The 19,539-nt window shown below is 52.9% G+C and overlaps 1 protein-coding gene across 2 annotated transcripts in view; it reads left to right on the top strand.

Annotated features, from left to right (window-relative positions):
- Positions 1 to 19,325, top strand: part of Fbln2 (fibulin 2) — a 38,454-nt gene extending 19,129 nt beyond the window's left edge. Inside the window, exons 3-17 of one of the 2 annotated variants that reach the window (XM_035448861.1) lie at positions 569 to 698; positions 2,582 to 2,762; positions 4,466 to 4,675; positions 5,116 to 5,229; positions 5,777 to 5,878; positions 7,842 to 7,982; positions 11,410 to 11,544; positions 12,863 to 13,000; positions 14,424 to 14,567; positions 14,680 to 14,808; positions 15,066 to 15,191; positions 15,602 to 15,718; positions 16,142 to 16,270; positions 17,403 to 17,526; positions 18,607 to 19,325. In XM_035448861.1, coding sequence (XP_035304752.1) covers positions 569 to 698; positions 2,582 to 2,762; positions 4,466 to 4,675; positions 5,116 to 5,229; positions 5,777 to 5,878; positions 7,842 to 7,982; positions 11,410 to 11,544; positions 12,863 to 13,000; positions 14,424 to 14,567; positions 14,680 to 14,808; positions 15,066 to 15,191; positions 15,602 to 15,718; positions 16,142 to 16,270; positions 17,403 to 17,526; positions 18,607 to 18,964 — 2,278 coding nt within the window. In that variant the 3' untranslated portion in view covers positions 18,965 to 19,325. The remainder of the gene's footprint in view (positions 1 to 568; positions 699 to 2,581; positions 2,763 to 4,465; positions 4,676 to 5,115; positions 5,230 to 5,776; positions 5,879 to 7,841; positions 7,983 to 11,409; positions 11,545 to 12,862; positions 13,001 to 14,423; positions 14,568 to 14,679; positions 14,809 to 15,065; positions 15,192 to 15,601; positions 15,719 to 16,141; positions 16,271 to 17,402; positions 17,527 to 18,606) is intronic. The other variant, XM_035448862.1, reaches the window with a different exon arrangement.
- Positions 19,326 to 19,539: the final 214 nt, after the last annotated feature.

Genomic DNA, 19,539 nt, shown 5'->3' with positions numbered 1-19,539 from the left:
ATGGCCAAACATGGAATAAGAAGGAAAGAAAAGATATACAGAAATAGAGAAAGGTAAAAGCCCAAAGGCAAAAGGTAGATGAGATAAATTAAGTTAAAAAAAAAAAAGCTGGCTAGAAACAAGTCAAGCTAAGGCCAGGCTTTTAATAAGAAAAAATAAGCCTCCATGTGATTTATTTGGGAGCTGGGTGGCAGGCCCCCTAAAGAGTAAAGAGTTAAAAAACAACCAACAACAGAGAGGGCCAGGTAGTGACCACTCTCTTCACCAGATTTACCCTGTCCTTTCTGAGTTTGGGTCTCTCTTTCTCAGGATTGGTAGTGGAACTCTGAATGCCAACACCTTTCTTCAGAGTCAAGGACACAACTCTTGAGGCCAGTGGGTCCCAGGCCTCAGACTTGGTGGGGGTTGTGCCTGCCTTGCTGCCAGTCCTGGCCGCACTTGCTGTAGACCTCGGGCGGGGGCTTCCCTTCTCAGGACTCCACTCCATCTCCCTTCTGTGAGGTGGGGACTGTCACCCTCCAGGGGAGGGTCCCAAGAAGACAGGTACTGAGGCAGCCGCCTGTTTCAGGATAGCCCAGAGGCACTGCTGTGTCTCCTACTTGAAGGAGAAGAGCTGCATGGCTGGCGTCATGGGGGCCAAGGAGGGTGAGGCCTGTGGAGCTGAGGACAATGATACCTGTGGCATCTCCCTGTACAAGGCAAGTCCCCCCTTCTGCAATTGTGGCTGAGATGGGTGACACCACATCTTGGGGGCAGGGTGGGGGACAGACTCACTACCTTCCCAGGAAATGTTAACAGTCATGGCATTGGTCAACAAATCCACAAAGTATGCTTTGAACTCCAGTAATAACCCAAGTGACATCTTGCTTTCTCTGAGGCAGGTCTGGTTGAGTGTAGCAGGGTGTGGTGTGCCTGAAGGGAGTGCCTGAAGAGGTCTTCGGGTGGAGGTTGTGTGGCAGTGCACGGTGGTCCAAGGATCAGTGTGGCTGCAAGCATTGGGAGTTCTAGAAGCTGGTTTCCCTTGCATGTGTCTGCTGGAGGCTGGAGGCAGGCAGGCCCAAGCTGCCTCAGGGACAGGGATAAACCAGGAGGAAGGGAGATGACCTGGTATTAGAAGAGGATCTTGCTGCAGGCAGGCGCAGAGTCCTTCTGTGGTTACCTTTACCCTAAGCCCAGTTCCCTTCTCTCAGCCTCAGTTTCCCCATTGAATAAAACAGGAGCAAGGAATTGCCCATCCTGGGGCAGGCAAGGCCCAGTGCCAGCACCTGGAACTTGTGGCCATGTGGCCTTCAGCAGTGGGTAGTGTAGCATCAGATGAAGGACTGGAGTATCACTCATCGTATCTGCTTGTGGCTGGCTTGGCATCAGAAAAAAAAAATGTTTAGCTGGGCCTGTGTGATTGTCACTGGCTGGTGGCTTCTCTGGAGCCAGGCAATGTAGGTGGCCTACAGCTAAACTCTCTCTGTTCCCTGAATGGACCATTCTCTCCCACAATGGGCTGGCTGGGCCTGGTTCAGATAGAACTCTGAGAAAGAGATTGAAAGCATGTATTGCTCAGCTTTCCTCACTGTGACATGCCTGAGATAACTCCATTATGAGAGTGAAACGTTTCAGGTTGGCCATGCTGCCTTTGGCCCATGGTGAAATGGCATGGCATGATATGCGTGGTAGAGCCAGTTGCTCACATAAGAAATTAGTGTTCCAAAGTCCCCTTCAAGGGCCTCAGTGGCCTTAGACCTGCCCTGGGCCCTGGAGTAGGCATATGCCAAACCCACATTTTAGTGGCATGCAAGCTCTTTAGAAGTCTAGGTTTAAAATGGGCATATGGTCACTTTTATCTTACCCTAGTGACCAAAGCAAGTGATTGGTTACCCCAAGCTGGAGCCACATACTTACTCTCTGAGTTGCTGAGCTGTCCAGCCACAAACTAAGTGCCGGGGAGGCTGGGAAGCTGGAGTTGTTGCTGCACCCAACCTACTGCCACAGTTTGATAATGTAAATCAGATCTCCCTGTGGCTGTTGGCCAGGTGAGTCTACATAGTCTTAGGGATACAACCTCTTTTTTTGTTGTTGTTGAATTGTCATTGTTGAGTGTTAGCTTCAGGTCCCTTCATGGCATGACATGACACCAGGAGCCTCATCACATATACACTCTGAGGAGCAACAGGGAGAGTGAGATGGGTTCACTTCCAAGTAATCCCTGTCCTGAAGCCACCAGGACTGTAAGGTCCCTTGAGAAATGCTCTCTTTTTGCTGAGCTGACAGGATTAGAGTCTGCTTCTAAGGGTGGGGCATGGTGAGCAGGACTGGGCTTCATTTGTAGTTCTTTCCAAAGGGACATTTATTCATTCATGAAAGAAAATTAACATTAGTCCTACCCTTCTCCAGACTTGGGGTATAGGGGTGGGTCACCCTCCACCCTGGGAGAGCATACAGGCAGATAGAGGAACTAGACAATGCTAATTCACCCCAGAGCCTGCTCCAGGCTATGCTCATGGATACCGAATGAGTCACAGGCACGCAGACCGTGGGAAGTCAAGTAGGCTCTGAGGGCCCGGTGCTGACGCTCTGTCTTCCTCAGCAATGCTGTGACTGCTGTGGCCTGGGACTCCGAGTGCGGGCCGAGGGCCAGTCATGTGAATCCAACCCCAACCTGGGCTATCCGTGCAACCATGTCATGCTGTCTTGCTGTGAAGGCGAAGAGCCCCTCATAGTGCCTGAGGTCCGTCGGCCACCAGAGCCTGAGGCCACCCCGCGAAGAGGTGGGTACAGGCCAATTGCCTCCCATGTGGAGGCAATTGGAGGAAGATGGTTAGGGCACTAAGGATGGTTGGGCTGGGTGGCCACAGGCCACGGTAGGGATCCTGGTCCATTGTTGTATGGGGTTTGAAGTTTGAGCTCTGCTCTATAGGGTTCTGTGGCTACTGGCAGGACTCTAACTGTGTGCTGTTGTGGCAGTCCTACACAGTTCTCAGTGCCACTCACCAATCACCAGTGACCTTCAACCATCCCCTCACCACCCTGGCCGCTCTGGCCATATCCACATTTTTCCACTGTTTCCCCATTCCACCATTCAGTTCTGTTTATCTCTTTCCCTATCCAGTCATCTGTCCATCAGTCTGTCATCTGTCACCATTCATCCATCTATCCATCCATCCACTTCTTATCCACCTACTTGCCTATCTGTCCATCCATTCATTGTTATACTTCCCCGTTATCCCCAAATCTACCCGTTATCCACATCCCCCACTCACTCATTCACCTCTTTTTTCACCTACCCCACCACCCCACCACCCACCACCCACCCACCCACCTGCCTGCTCATCCATTTTCACCCATCTCTCCATTCATCTCTCTATCTGCTTGTCTACCCATTCACCCACCCACCCATCCACCAGCTCATCCAAGGTGCTGGTTAAAGACAGTAATTTCTGAAGAACAACTTATTACCCAGAGAGTGGCTCAAAGTAGAGTTCAGGAGGAAACTCAGAATCAGCATCAGCAGTCAGAGCATGACACAGGGGACCGGGTGGACAACACAGCTGGGCGGGGTCCATCCATCCCCCAATGTAACCACCCATATAACGTCATACCTTTTCCTGTGAGGAGCTTCTGGAGTCTTCTGGGTCTGGGAGATACTGGTGGTGGGAACAGACTGTTCTACTTTAAGTCCTGTTTGAAACAGCCTGAGACCTTTCCTTTTCTGCTGGGAGGATGACAGGAAGGACATGCAGATGGCAATGAACAGGGCCTAGCCCATGGAGGGACATGCTGATGTGCTCAGGGACCCCAGCGCCTTGGTCTGCCTCTGCCCAGTCACCGTTCTAGGTCCCCAGAACAGCTGTGCGCACCAGGCCAGGGCTCCTCAGGATGGAGCTCAATGCAGGCACCCTCCCCAGGACATGCCCTTGAGTGCAGCCTCATGCTACCATTCTGTTCTTGTTGCCTGAGGCTGATGGCAAGGGCTGAGGTATTAGGCCAGTGCAGAGCAGCCTAGCAGCAGCAGCAGCCACCGCCACCTTCTCTTCTCACCTGCTACCCTCTGCAGAGTAGGCAGTGGGTCCCAGGACCTCAAAAAGACCCTGTGCTGACACAGATAAGAAAGCTGCAATCAGGGGTCATATCCTGATCTGTCTCAACCCAGGCCAGCACTCCTATGACTCTACTTCATTACTTTAGCAAGAGCCCCCTTTAGGTATGGTCCTGTCCTATTGAAGGGACCCAGGTGGTAAAGACTCAGACTGTTACCATGGATTCACTATCATCTATCCATCCATCCATCCATCCATCCATCCATCCATCCATCCATCCATCCATCCATCCCTCCATCCATGCCTCCCTCTCTCCCTCCTTCACTCCTCTATTGTTACCATCCATTGAGCCTCTGTTGTTTTCCTGGATCCTGTGAGCTCAACCACCCATTGGCCAAGTTGGCTGTGTTCCAAATGCTGACCAACCACCCCAGTTTCAGAGGCAGAGATGGCAAATCGGGAGGCCCTGTCACTGGGCACAGAGGCTGAACTGCCCAATAGCCTGCCGGGAGATGACCAGGACGAGTGTCTGCTGCTCCCGGGGGAGCTTTGCCAGCATCTTTGCATCAACACTGTGGGCTCCTACCGCTGTGCCTGCTTCCCTGGATTTGAGCTGCAGGGTGACGGCCGCACCTGCCGCCCAGGTGAGCTATAGGCAGCCCAGGCACAGGCTTGTCCTGCTGTTGGAGGGTAGCCTTACTAGGCTACCTCTCTTCCTGCTGCCCCTGTGTTGATGCTGGCAGAAGCCAGAGGAGACTCCTAGCTCTGGGAATTCTGAAGACTGCCTGGAGCTGGACCCTTACCAGGCCCTAGCTGTGTACCTAGAACCATGGCTTTCTCCCTGCCAGGTGTATGGGGTGGAGCTGCTTTTTAGTCTAGACACCCCCTACTTCTTCCTTCCTTATTTTGCCTTCTCCCAGTAGCTATGAGATAGCTCTTGCCCAAGGTATGTTTGTACCCTGAACCTCAGTTTCTTTGCTCATGAATGGGCAAGTGGTCAGTGCCTGGTGTGGTTGCCTGTGAGTGTCCAAGGCCTCACAGAAGATGTAAGCCTGCCCCCTGCTGTATACTCTGCCTATAACAGATGGAGGTGCCCCACAGTTGGACACTGCACGGGAATCTGCACCGAGGTCTGAGTCGGCCCAGGTGTCTCCCAACACCATCCCACTGCCTGTGCCACAGCCCAACACCTGCAAAGGTGAGTGGAGGCTTGCGCCTTCTGCAGAGCCTGGGCTGTATAAGTCTGGCCAATGTGGTGTGGAGGGCTCTGGGGCTGGAGGTATGCGAGCTGGTCCAGGCCATCAGGTGCTTTGGCTTTGTGGAAAGGGTGGGCCCTGCCTGGTGATGACTGAGAAGGAGGTGGTGACATTGGGGGATTCTGGGTGTCCATGTGACCCTGGTCAAGTGGGTCTCCTGCTCTGTCTCATTCCTGTAAAGCCAATTTTTTATTCAGGAATGCTGGGAAGTCTTCCTTCCTGCCTCCTACCTTTTGTTCCTCACTGTCCTCCCTGGCACTTGAAGATTGGATTGGCATCTGAATGGTGTGTGGGGAAATCCCAAAATATTGTTCCCAGTGCCACTTCCTGGGGACCCCATGAAAAGGCACCGGCATGGAGTTCTCCTTTCTTCACATCTGTCTTCCTGGGCCTGCAGTGGAGACCTCAACCCTTATCTCAGAGTTTGGGTATAAGTTGTGTGGTCAAGGCCAAGGCCTATGTGTTCTGACAGCAGGAATTTTCCCTCAGACAATGGGCCCTGCCGGCAGGTGTGCCGTGTTGTTGGAGGCACAGCCATGTGCTCCTGCTTCCCTGGCTACGCCATCATGGCGGATGGTGTGTCCTGTGAAGGTGAGTACCTTGGGATCACCCTTTAACCTTTGCAGATCAGGCTGTCCTGTTATGAGGGCTTCGGGTAGGCGTGACTAGGACTTAAAGTAACCCTGATCATGAGGTTCAGCTGCTGTGACAGAACCTGATCAGTGTAGGTGGTTCTCTGTGGTGTCACTGAGCCTGTAATATGGGCTCACCATGGTGCTGGAGAGGTCCAAGATCCCGGCTCCTATCTGGTTGCTCTGCTGCCTTCTAGAAGATGGTTCCCAGACCTGAACCTGTACCCATGTTACCTGGAGGCCTGCTGGATACAGACTCCTGGGAACTCTACAGGCTCCCCAGTTGTCCTGATTAGGGGGTCTGGGGAAGCTCAGAACTTGTGTTCTATCCAGAACCCATGCAAGACATGGGTCATCCTCAACCCACTGCTCCCTGAGGACTGGCCTGGTCTGATCTCTGAGTTTATCCATGCTCAAGCTTGAGGGAGAGAGGGAGGAGGGAAGGAGGGAGGGAGGGAGGGAGGGAGGGAGGAGGAGGAGGAAGGGAGGGTGGGAGGGAGAGAGGGAGGGAGGGAGGGAGGGAGGGAGGGAGAAGGGAGCGCTGCGTCACTGTTTGTCAGAGGCAGCATCCAGAAGTGGCCTCAACTCCCACTCTACCCCCATGCCTGAAGTGAGGAAAAGGGCCTCAGTCATGGAAGGACAGTTGACATTGATGACAGGGAGCTTCTTCTGCCATTCACAAGCGCATGAAGAGTGATGGTCACAAAGTCCACCTCCTTCACCCCAGTCACCAGCAATGTCTTGGTGGGGCCATTGTAGGACCTTACCCCCTCCTATCCGGACAGAGGAGGGATAGGGTGTTACAAGTCCAGGATATGTGTGGGCTCAGGCTCGGAAGACATAGTTTGAATGTCTACATATGATGATCAAGTCTGTCCAAAGAGGATGCCCACATTCCTCTCTGAAGCTCAGATGCCACGTCCAATCATTCTGGAGACTCAGTTTATGTATGAGTGACATCGCCCTGTGAGCCTCAAGAAGGTAGCTAAGGCACACAGCATGGTGACAACTGACCTTTTTCTCTGATGTGGAGACAAGAGACCCAGGGGATACTGTGTTCTTTGGGCTCTGATTCTCCCCCAGGGCTCTGGAGACTTGAGAAAGGGTGTCTTGGTTTAGAACTCTCCAGATCTGATCCCTACCAGGGACCTGGGGTGTGCAGTATACTGCCTCTGCTGGTCATGTGCCTTGGCTGGTATTCACTTTCTCCCATGTGCCCCTTCTCCCCAGGAGCACTCCAGCAGGAGGAGTTGAGGGGTAAAGGCCAGAGATTGCAAAGGAGCATCTGTGAGGGTGTGCACAGCTCCCACACAGGGCGGCCTGCCCCACGCTGTTCTCAGAAACAATCACATGGATTCCCAGCTGGGACAGCCTGAGAATTTTTAAAAACATTTCCAGATTTGTTTCTGATGAAACTTCATAAACCAGCCCATGAAGGCCCTTCTGTATATCCCCTGCAAAACTTGGCAGCCTCTGGAGGACCCCCCCCCTTCTGTGAATGCTGCCAGCCAGGACCCCAAAGCCTTTGAACTTGCAGACTTTTCTGTTGCTAATTCCTTGAGCATTACAGAGAGTGGGTTGGGGGCAGCTTGCTGCCTATGGTGTGGATGTGGGCTGGTTGCTTGCCCTCCTGAGTCTTACTTATTCCATCTGCCTTTATTGGGTATTGGGAGCCAGCTCTAACCTTGAATTTTACAAATTCAACTTGGGTTCAGGGTTCAGCAATCACACTGACAGGTACACATAGTTGAAGTTTTTGTCTGTTTGTTTCTTTTGGTTTGTTTTTTTGTTTGTTTTGTTTTGTTTTTGGCTTGTTTAGTTTTTGTTTTTGTTTTTGTTTTTTTATCTCTCTGTCCCTGGATGCCCCTGGCAGCCATACCTCTCTAACAGCCTTCTGTTTTTCCTTCTGTGGCTGTCATTAGACCAAGACGAGTGCTTGATGGGCACTCACGATTGTAGCTGGAAACAGTTCTGTGTGAACACCCTGGGATCCTTCTACTGTGTCAACCACACAGTGCTCTGTGCAGAGGGCTATATCCTCAACGCACATAGGAAGTGTGTGGGTAAGCTGGAGCCCCTGCCTGCTGCCCGTGCCACGGCTGTCTGCTCTGCTCCACGCCAGTCCACCACATTGTGTCACATGCTAAAGGACCTGTCCTTTGCATGTGAGCTCCCACACAGCGGCCTGCTGCGCTCTGTGTCACATCCTTGTGTCCCCGGTGTCTTGTCCCGCTTGTTCTCGGTGGCTGTGTTCCCAGGTATGCCTGTGACTCGGAAAGCTAATGGGGTAGCTCCCTGGTGTGTCAGGGACAGGGAGGCCAGATGTGGGCAGCAGGAACTGTGCAGCAGTGTGGAGTCAGGGGGCCTGGGCTGGAAGCAGGACCCTAGTCGCTCTGGATCTTGTCTTTCTCAGCTATTGGAAGCTGTTGACACCTATGAGGATTGTGGGACAAATACAGTGTTCACATAGCCTGGGCCATGTAGCTTGTTACTTCAGCCACTTAGATTGCCTACAGATTTATCTGGACTCTCCCGGAGAGGCGAGTGGATTGCACTGGGTCCAGCTGACCCAGTTCAGCATCCGTTTGCTATGTGACCATGAATAGATGGTACTTTCTCCTCTGAGTCTTCCCTCAATGGACAGGGAGGTTGTGGGTCCTGTGCCAGCCCTGAACATGCCTGGGCTTCTTGTCTACCTAGGACTCTGGGGTTCTGTGGACAAGGAAGGGGTCCGTGATGTCTTGTGTTGGTCTCGGGCATCTCAGAGATAACCCTGAATAGTGGGGAAGTTGGGAAGACTGACCAGTGCTATGACAGGGACACAGGCAAAGGGAGATGTCACCCTCGCCAGTGGTGCCCAGGGGAGGAGGAATCTACACCTGTTTCCAAGAATGGACAGGACTTGGAGATGGGGAAAAGCACAAAGCAGGAAGGAGACAGCTATGGCGGTGCGAACTGTGGGGAAAGTGCTCAGGGCTTGTGACCAGAATCCTGTCTGTCTTGCCTGTGCTTGGGGACCATGTCCAGCCTGGACATGTCCTTGTACTCCTCTGCACTGCTGGGCAGCAGTGCTGGCCGACATGTTTGCCTGGCTGCAGCTGTGGTACAACATGACCCTCCTGACGTGCTTGCCGGTGGTGGCAGCTCCTCCTGGGTGGGCCGGGTCTGTGTGTGCCTGTTGGGAGGCATGTGATCCCCTTCTTAGGATGTCCCACCTGCCACTCCCTGGCTTGGCAGCTAAGACCTGTGCTGCAGGGTCCTTAGCAGCTGGAAGATGAGCCTGAGGATAAGAAAGCCAAGATACATTCCATTCAGCAAGATTTATGAGCATGCTCTATTTCTTCTCTCAATTCTGCAAAAATTATCAGCCCACTGTCCTGTTCCATGCAGATATCCCTTGGGGGCTTGGGAGTTCCCCAGTTGCTCCACTCAAGTGCAGTAACTCAAGCAGAGGAGGGGCAGGGTCATGCTAGGATGAAGTGTGGCTTCGCTGAAGTCCGCTAATACCCCGAGCCTTAGTTTCTTTCCCCCTCCATGAAAGTGACAGATGATAGTGGCTGCCTCTGAAGGTCACAGTGGAGGTCAGGTGCATTAGTTCCTGTGAGGAGCTCTGGCAGGATTCCTGAGCCACTGAGGCATAGAAGCTGGGGACAGGAGTAGGTGTGGCTTATGCTAGGACCCCCTGGTGCTTTTAAAGTTCCCAGCTAGGCTGAACTGGGGACCTGAGATGGCACAGCCTCAGCTCTGGGGCCTCCCTGCAGTGGGAAGCAGGCAGTGAGGAAAAGGGTGTATCTTGGACCATGTGCCCTGACATCCTTGCTGACCGCATAACTCAGTCCAGTGGCATCCCTTTGGGGAGAGAGAGAGCCCCATCTATGAAATGGCCACCCCTGGATCACAAGACAGCGAGTCTCAACAGTTCTTGTAACTTCCCGATGCCTGCTGATCCTCTGTGAGTGGTGGCTGTTGTCATTCAGTACTGTGAGGCCCCCCAGCTTTGGGAAACTCCTGGGGTCCTGCCTCTCTGTGCCAGTCGAGCTGTAAATTAGAAGTCTTTGTGGTGGCTGACCAGAACTGTCACTTCCCTGTCCCCATTCCTGTCCATGCCATCTCTGCCTGGAAGGGTCTCTTCCCCTACCCCACTTTCCTGCCTGGTCCCCTAGTTACCCTCATAGAAGCAGCTGCTAGCACTGCAGGGCCCAAGCGGGCAGGTCTCTGAGCTGAGCCCCAGGCACCTCACAACTCTTCATCTGTGTCTCCACCTGCCTGGTTTGATCCAGCTGCTTGACTGGCCACACATGAAGATCTGGGGCTGTGATGACCCACTGTGTGGCCACAGGAACATGGCACAGAATAAGTGCTGGCCAGTGTGGCACTGAGTGATTAGGCTGAGCCTAGTGCCATTATGTCCCAGGTACATCCAGAGCTGGGCAGAGCCCCCATGGGACCTTAGCCCTGGCCTAGATGTAATTATGGGTTGGTGACTTCTTTTTCCTTTTGCCTCAGTTCTCTGTTCCCTCCTGCCAGCTGCTCATTCCTAGAGTGTCCCAATGTCTGTCCTTGACCTCTTCCTCATGTACCCATTCCCTCCAGTGAGCTCAGCCACCTGACCACTCTCCTTGGCTCTGTCCGTGAGCACAGAGTTCAGTTTTTAGCTACCTCTTAGCCCCAGAGAACTCTGGGACCTTCCTCGCACACCTGCCCCAGCCCGCTCCACCCCAGGTGCTGATACCTTACCTAGCTGCTCAACCCAAAGCTTTACTGACTTCCTGGTTCTCTTACCCCTACCTCTGCCATCAGTGGATCTTGTTGCTTCTGCCCTCTCCCACACCCAGTGGTACCAGCCACCATCCCTCTAGGGATACTTATATTTCCTCCTAAACTTTTCTCCAGCTCCAGCCAGGGTGCCCTCACTCCTATACCAGGAACCCTCTGTGGCTCCCATCCTCTCCTCGTCCTAACCTCCTCTGTTCACATTTTCTTTTCTCCCCTACAGCCACTCCTGCCTCTGGGCTGGTCCTGAACTCACCCGGCCTGTCATATAACTGTTCCTTCTGCCTGGACTGTCAGAGTGGTTCCTGCTGTCACCTCTTCACATTCTTACTCAGATGCCATCCCTCTAACAGTGCTCCTGGTTCCTGCCTTAAACTTGCTTGACCTGTCTACACCCCAGCCTGCCCCATAGCCCTCTTGAGCAACCTCATTGCATATGCAAGCATCTCCAAGTGTCTACTCCAAGGGCAGGTGTTTCTGTCTTTTCACTCACCCATCCCTCTTGCCAAGAGCCCTGCTTGGCACATAGAGGGGTGTGATAAATCTTTGTTGAATGAAGGGATACTTGGATGAGGGACATCAGCTACATGCTTCTCGCTGCGTGGTGAGTACCTGAGGTCAGAGTCTGGTGTTTCCTGCCTCCTGGTGCCTGGTTGTGCTAGGCCTAGGTATCTAGAGCCCCTGCAGGCCTTGACAGCTGCCTCGATCTCCACACAGACATCAACGAGTGTGTGACAGACCTGCACACATGCACGCGGGACGAGCACTGTGTGAACACGCCAGGCTCCTTCCAATGCTACAAGACACTCACCTGCGAGCCAGGCTACGCACTCACCGATGGAGAGTGCACAGGTGAGAAAGCTCTAAGGCCCAACCCCACTTCTGCACCCTAGGCGAACCGAACCCCAGAGATGCAGTCATATCCCTACCCCTGCCCCTACTGTCTCCCCACCCCCACTTTCCTGTCCTTAGGATGGGGGTGTTTGGAGCAGAGGGGTCTGAGGCTAGGGATGGGAGTTGGGACAAGGCCAGCATCTACCCCTGGCCTTCCTACCACCTGCTGGCCTCTATGCCAGTTTTTCCCCTTGCTGTGCCTCAGTTCCCCTGTTTACACACTGAAATGGAACCCCACAGAGGACTGTTCATGTCCCTTTTGCTGGAAAATTCTAGCTTTCTAAGGAGAGATTTTAATCATCTTAACATGTATTTCTCAAGCTTTATTTATTTATTTATTTATTTATTTATTTATTTATTTGGTTTTTTGAGACAGGGTTTCTCTGTGGCTTTGGAGGCTGTCCTGGAACTAGCTCTTGTAGACCAGGGTGGTCTCGAACTCACAGAGATCTGCCTGCCTCTGCCTCCTGAGTGCTGGGATTAAAGGTGTGCGCCACCAACGCCCAGCTCAAGCTTCTTTTAATGCCAGAGGGGGTTCTGGGTACCATCAACACTGGTGTGAGGTGACCTTTCTGTGACCTTGTGGTAGGGGAAGTGGGGAATATAGAGATGGCAGAGTGACCATGGGAGGTGGAAGGGTGTGTCTCAAGTGTGGGCCTATAAAGGCCCCCATAAAAGTGACGGTAGTTGAGATCCAGATGACGGGAGCCTGCCTCAAAGGGCGTTTTGGGCATAGGCAACAGCACACAGAGACCTCTGACATATGAAGGAAGGATGGTGGCAAGGAACCCAGGTGTGAGCCCCTGTGTTCCTGCTACATGTTTCTGTCTGCTCCTCACAAGTGTGGGGTGATGTGTGGGAGGGAGCCAGACTGCCTGACATTCTGTAGCAGTGGAAGCTTGCCTTGCCTCAGTGTCCCCCTCAGGAAGATGGGCTAGTCACAGGATCTACTTCTTGTGTTGCTGTGAGGATGGTATAAATCAAATCACTTCATGTGCTTTGAGCAGTGGTGGGGACCATGGAGGGGCTCGGGGCATGGAGGAGCTCAGGATGTTAAATGGTGTCAGGGACCATAGAGGAGCTTGGGGAATGTGGTTGTATCATTTTAACTCCTGGTATGGGTCTACCCAGTGATTCGGCTATGCTACCTTTCCAGGATGCAGTCTTCTGTGACTGCTGAGCTACGGTGAAGATGGGGTGTGTGTGGCAGGGTTGCTAGGTGTGAGGGTGGGACCCACGTGCCTCCCACCCTTGATGCTCAACCTCTGTATGGCAGATGTGGATGAGTGTGTGACAGGCACACACAACTGCCAGTCAGGCTTCTCATGTCAGAACACCAAAGGCTCCTTCTACTGCCAGGCCCGGCAGCGCTGCATGGACGGCTTCTTGCAGGACCCTGAGGGCAACTGTGTGGGTAAGTGGGCTATGGGCCATGGTTCCTGGGATCTTGAGGGCTTTAAAGGCCTGGTGGATCTAACTGGTTGCTCCCTCCTCCCAGCATCAATGTCTTCATCCATTGAGTGGGTGGGCAGGACATGTACAAAATGGTAGCTGCTCCACTTGCCTTGGAGCTGTTTCTTCCAAGGTTTCAGTGGGACCACACTGGAAGAATGCAGATCATGTGTTTTTGAAGCAGCTGACAGGAAGAACTGTCAACTGATGCAATGTCACAGGGTTCTTGACTGAAGTGAACCTCACAGGTACCTTCACTGTCAAAGACCACTGTGGAGGTCTAGATCAGCTCCACACTGTGTTTAGGGTAGGGACATCCAGGATGCTGGATGCTGGATGCTGACCTCATTGTCCTGAGGTCTGAGATGTCAGTCACCCCTTCCAAACAGCCAGGACAGGCCATGTCCCCAGAGCTTCGGACTTGGCTCCTGTCAGAACACAGGTGGCAGAAGGGACAATGACACAGAAAGGCAAAGGGCTGGCAATGTGCAGAAGGGAAGACTGGTCAGGTAACAGGCAGTCCATGTGGCAACAGCTTATCACAAGGAGACCAAATGGCAGAAGGGGATCTGCCTGTCTGAAGCTTCACCAAGATTTTGGGGGTTCTTCCAGCCAGCCTGATTACTGGAGCCCTCCCTGCCTTTAGTGTCTGCCACTACCGTGCCCCAGGGTACATGGGATCCTTGGGATCCTGGGGACGTTAGGACCACCCCTCCAGGCCAGAGAGGATCATACATATCCACACAGCTTCTCAGTGGTTCATCGTGGACAACATTTACTGAATACCTACTGTGTTCCGGGGTTCTAAATGGGGACAGCCATAGTGTTTGCTCCAAATAAGCAGCCATGTTCAGTAATTAATGTATACTTTAATAAATAATAAACAACCCTTGACCAGCTAGGAGGGTCTCCTTGAGGTGACACTGGCCAATGGCCTGAGGAAGGAAGCAAACTACACTAGAAACATTAGGGATAGTGTATGGCAGGTAGTGGGACTGTGTGTGTGTGTGTGTGTGTGTGTGTGTGTGTGTGAGAGAGAGAGAGAGAGAGAGAGAGAGAGAGAGAGAGAGAGAGAGAGAGAGATGCAGAGTTGGGGAGCAGCTGGCAGGCCCCTGTATTCTTGGTACTGAAGGCATTGTTGGAAAAGCAAGAATAGGGGCCTGCCCTTTAGTCATCCCTGAGCAGCCTTACCTTCCTCTTGATTTAGCTGTTCTACTGGACAGATGTGTACAGATTGTAGTCAGCCTAGTGGCTGTAGCTTTCAGAGGTGGGACTCTCAGGCACCAAGGTTCAGGGGTGTGATGGTCTAGGCCTAAAGCACAAAGCTGGCCAGATGAGCACAGGAGGAGTGAGACAGGCTTTCCATCACTCTGTTCCTTCTGCAGACATCAACGAATGCACATCGTTACTGGAGCCCTGCCGCTCAGGATTCAGCTGCATCAACACAGTGGGCTCCTACACCTGCCAGAGGAACCCACTGGTCTGCAGGCGTGGTTACCATGCCAACGAAGATGGCTCTGAATGTGTGGGTAAGGTTGGAGCCTCCCTGAATCCACAGAGCCTGCCCATCTAGCTCTCTGCCCAAGAAGCCCTTTAGAAGGGCCATCTGACCTCAGGGTGTTCTGCTTGCCTGCCCCGCAGATGTGAACGAGTGTGAAACAGGTGTGCACCGCTGTGGTGAGGGCCAACTCTGCCACAACCTCCCTGGGTCCTACCGCTGTGACTGCAAGCCTGGCTTCCAGAGGGATGCATTTGGCAGGACCTGCATCGGTAAGAGATGCTGGGGGTCTGGGATCCCTGAGAACAAAGAACCTAACCTTCTGTGCCCCTTTAGCTCTCTGGCCTGGACCTTTCTGGATGTCAGCCTTCAAGCTACCCACCTCCTCTTGGCTCGGATTCCCTTCTCTAGCCGTCTTATAATCTTGTCCTCCTTGTCTCTACACCCTTTACTCTGGGTAACTCTGCTTCTGTACCACTTTCCTGCTGACTGTCCTCTCTGTGCCTGCTGTTCACTGTCTCCCCTGCAGATGTGAACGAATGTTGGGTCTCACCGGGCCGCCTGTGCCAGCACACGTGTGAAAACACACCTGGCTCCTACCGCTGTTCCTGTGCTGCTGGCTTCATTTTGGCTGCAGATGGCAAGCATTGTGAAGGTACTGCCTACCCTGACTCCTGACCCCTGGCCTCTGACCCCATGCACCTGACTCCCACTTGGACAGGCAGGCTCTGTTCCTACTGTGATCACAAGGAGTTTGCTGCCAAGATGGCACAAGGCAACCATCAAAGCTCAGGAGCTGTGTCATGCAGTGTCAGCTCTTTGTGGCCTATGTTGTACCTAGGTGACTCAAGAGTCATCTGTTCCAGCAGTTGTGTGTCCCCAACAGGCTAGCATAAGGCTCTGCCTTGGGCCAGAGGACCTGCCCTTGATGAGTTCCTTGCCTGGTCCCACACACACACAAAGGGTGGCTGAAAGGAATGTCTGTCTAAACAAGGATACTGGTGAGCCAGCCCAGCCCAACATGGGCTGGGAGAACCCACCACGATGGAGACTGTGTCCCTACAGATGTGAATGAGTGTGAGGCTCGGCGTTGCAGCCAGGAGTGCGCCAACATCTATGGCTCCTATCAGTGCTACTGTCGCCAGGGATACCAGCTGGCAGAGGATGGGCATAGCTGCACAGGTGGGCACCTGTCTTCTCCAAGGAGTCTCATGAAGAAGGGGGACCCCTTCCCTATGTACTGGGATCCCTGTACTGAGGATTTAGTGTTGGGTCTGAGTTCACATCCCAGCCTACAGTTTGCCTGCTGTGGGACCTTGGGTCTTCCACTCTTCCTCTACTGTAAAGTGGGATGGTGACCCTGATCTCAACGGGAGTATGTCACCCACATCAAACTGGCACCTGTCTAGGCCTTGGCCGGTACCATCAATCAGTAGCACACATTATTCTGAGAGGCACAATCCAGTTCTAGTCCCCAGCTTCTATGTGACTTTGAGCAATTCACACCCACCATTAGAACCTTTTTGTCTTTCCTTGTAAACGGGCCCCTGGGATTCCTGGCTGTGTTTGGATGGCCGGGGCTCACCAGCTGATCCTTTCTACCAGACATCGATGAGTGTGCACAGGGCGCTGGCATTCTCTGCACCTTCCGCTGTGTCAATGTGCCCGGGAGCTACCAGTGTGCATGCCCAGAGCAGGGCTACACTATGATGGCCAATGGGAGGTCCTGCAAGGGTGAGTAGTGACAGCTTCCACTCCACCAGGCCTTGAGCAGTTCTGTGCACGCATCAGGCACTGTGAACTGCCTCGTGCTTGGAGAGCAGCACTAATCCCACGTTCTCAGAACAGTTGAGCTCAGGACAGTAGTTCCAGTGTCCAGACCTGGGATGAGGAAGGTGATGGACTTCCTGCCACTCATGCCAGCATACAATTTCCCAGGCTTGGCTTTGAATCTGTACCCTGCCCTGGTGTGAGGAGGCAAGGGACTGTCTGTGAACATACTGGAAGCAGAGCCTCAGAGACCTGAATTGCTGTCCTCAAATGTCTACCACTCTGTCCAGGAGTAGGTTGGGACAGGAAAGTGTGTGGTCCACGACCAGGGTATAGGGAAGGAGTCCCAAGGAGGCCAACACTAGTCTAGTGCAGGTTGATATATGCCCCCAGTCAGAGTTGCAAGTCAGGAAATAGGGGAGGTGGCTCCTGTCACTGGGACACAACAAGCCGCAGTTGAGTTTGTCAGATTTGCTACATAGGAGACAGTCCTGGGATGGACCAGCCCTGTGACTTTGACTCTTCCTCTGAGATGGATTCTGAGTTATGATTCTAAGGTCAGTGGCACTGATCACAAAATTCTGGGCCTGCTAAGGCAGAAAGGCAAGATGGCGCTGGGAGGGGCCCTGACCCCGCTCAGGAGACACTTGGGACTTGGAGCCTAGGTAGCCCTGTTGTGCAGTGAGCAGATCTATGGGTCTCTGTGGCTAGCTCTCCCTACCCCTGTGTGTCTTGAGGGAAGAGTGCCTTGGGCACAGGCAAGGCACTGGGCAGCTCTGCATTCAGGTTGGAAGCTGTAGGTGCTGGGAGTTAGCACAGCACCAGGTTGCATCCCAATTGTGGTAGGGCTTGATGTAAAAGCAAAGCACCTTGAGCTTTATTCTGAAAACCTGAGAAGTAGGGTCAGGACCTTGTGCTGCTGAGGGGTGAGGCACTGAGGCCTCACAGTGGGGTGAGTGAGATGGCGCTGTACAGTGAGCCATGCTCTTAGACCCCATGGCTATCTGGAACTCAGGCCTCCAGTAGCGTGGGAGTGGTTCAGCCTCAGTTGCTACGTCATGAGGACTCTCTTAACAGCCCTACTCTCCCCTCCCAGACCTGGATGAGTGTGCACTGGGCACCCACAACTGCTCTGAGGCTGAGACCTGCCACAACATCCAGGGAAGTTTCCGCTGCCTGCGCTTCGAGTGTCCACCAAACTACGTCCGTGTCTCAGAAACGTGAGTGTCTTCATCTCTGGTGTGGTCCAGTGCCCTTCATTGTCACTATGCCACAGGCCAAACGACAGGTGGTTCCTGCCATGGCCACCTCCTGCCCTTTCCTATAAAGCACTAGAAGAGACATAGAGAACTGTCCGTGTAAAAAGAGGGCTGTCACCTCAAAGGGAGAAGTTTGATCTGGAGCCAGATATGAATGACCATGGCCAGAGAACATGAATCAAGGTTGCTGCAAATAACATGTTCATGGAAACAGTTTTATGAAATCAATAAGTTAATTGGCCTTGTAGAATCTTTAGCAGAGACATAATATTTGCTGGAAATTTCAGCTCACAGACACACACATACACAGAGACCCCTCATGCTTTACCTACAGTGTAACAACCCCCCAGTATTTGGCCCCTTGTTATAAATCTACTCATTACCTCCTGGGAGGTTCTGGGGACCTGCAGCCAGTGCAGCCTCAAGGTGTAGCTTCATGGGACAACCTCAGTCGGGGCCTCCTGAGCGCACCATCGAGCTGTTCCCATCCCTGCCTGTCATCTGGCAGCTGGCCTGCATTTACAGGATCCCATGAGGCACTCACCGGGTGGTAGACTGAGGCCTCAGTGCCTCACCCCTCAGCCTCTCCAATGGCTGCCTGGATGTGGCCTCCTCAGTACAGGCCACCAGGTGAGGGAGCTAAAGAATTTAAACTGACTTTAACTTGGAAGTGACAACACCTGTCACTGCAAGAGGAGACAGGTGGAGTGTGGCTTCGAGCAGACAGCAATCAGGTTGTATTAGTAAGTGGGGTGTGATGGAAAGGGAAGGGGAAGAAAGGAAGGAACAAACCTGGATGAAAAAGCTGCTGACAGGGCTGCTGGGCACTGTAAATCACACACCCCTGGGAGACCATCTCACAGCTGTGGGAACTGAGGCCCAGAGGGGTAAATTACTTATTTGAGGCAGCTGTATTCCTATGGGTAGAGCTCACATTTGACCTCCGGTCCACTGGTTCCCGAGCCAACTGCTGGAGTCTGTCCCATCTCTGGGATGGGAGTGAGGGTCCCCAGCCACTGACCGAGCATCCTTCCCTCACAGGAAGTGTGAGCGCACCACATGCCAGGATATCACAGAGTGCCAGACCTCGCCGGCTCGCATCACACATTACCAGCTCAATTTCCAGACTGGCTTACTGGTACCTGCACACATCTTCCGCATCGGCCCTGCTCCCGCCTTTGCTGGAGACACCATCTCCCTGACCATCACCAAGGGTAATGAGGAGGGCTACTTCGTCACAAGCAGACTCAATGCCTACACTGGTGTGGTATCCCTGCAGAGGTCCGTTCTGGAACCACGGGACTTTGCCCTGGATGTAGAGATGAAGCTGTGGCGGCAGGGCTCTGTCACTACCTTCCTGGCCAAAATGTACATCTTCTTCACGACCTTTGCCCCATGAGGTGCCATGTGAGGCAATCCCTCCAGGTGGCATCTGGGCAGCTGTGCCACTCCTGAGCGGCTCCTGCTGTGACTCTATAACTTACCATAATCATGCTGATATGGTTGGTCTTGCGTCTTTGCCCTGGAAGGAGGGAGACGTACCCTGACAGGTGATGGGTACAGGGCAAGGTCCCCCAAGGCTGGGTGACGGCCTGCAGACCGGAAACAGCCACAAAGGGCTTTAGAACTCCACTCCACGACTATGACTAAAGCTGACATTCCATTCCTGGTTCCACTGTGTTCTTCATTTAAAAAACAAAAACAACAAACAAACAAAAAAATCCCAGCTGTGCCTTGTGGCACAGGCCTTTAATCCCAGCAGTGGGAGGCAGAGGCAGACAGATCTCTGTGAGTTCCAGGCCAGCCTGGTCCACCAGCTGGGGCTGCATGGAGAAACCCTGTCTCAAAAACAAAAAAAAAAAAAGAAAAAAGAAAAAAAAGAAGAAAATCATTTAAAAAGATTTTTGTTGTTTAATTATAAGAATATACATATACATTATTAAAAATGATCAAATAGCACAAAAAGAAGGTTAT

The sequence above is a fragment of the Cricetulus griseus genome, chromosome 8, assembly GCF_003668045.3.
Source record: "Cricetulus griseus strain 17A/GY chromosome 8, alternate assembly CriGri-PICRH-1.0, whole genome shotgun sequence".
NCBI classification, from domain to species: domain Eukaryota; kingdom Metazoa; phylum Chordata; class Mammalia; order Rodentia; family Cricetidae; genus Cricetulus; species Cricetulus griseus.
Note: the sequence above shows the minus strand (reverse complement) of the source record. Positions and strands in the feature narration are given on the sequence as shown.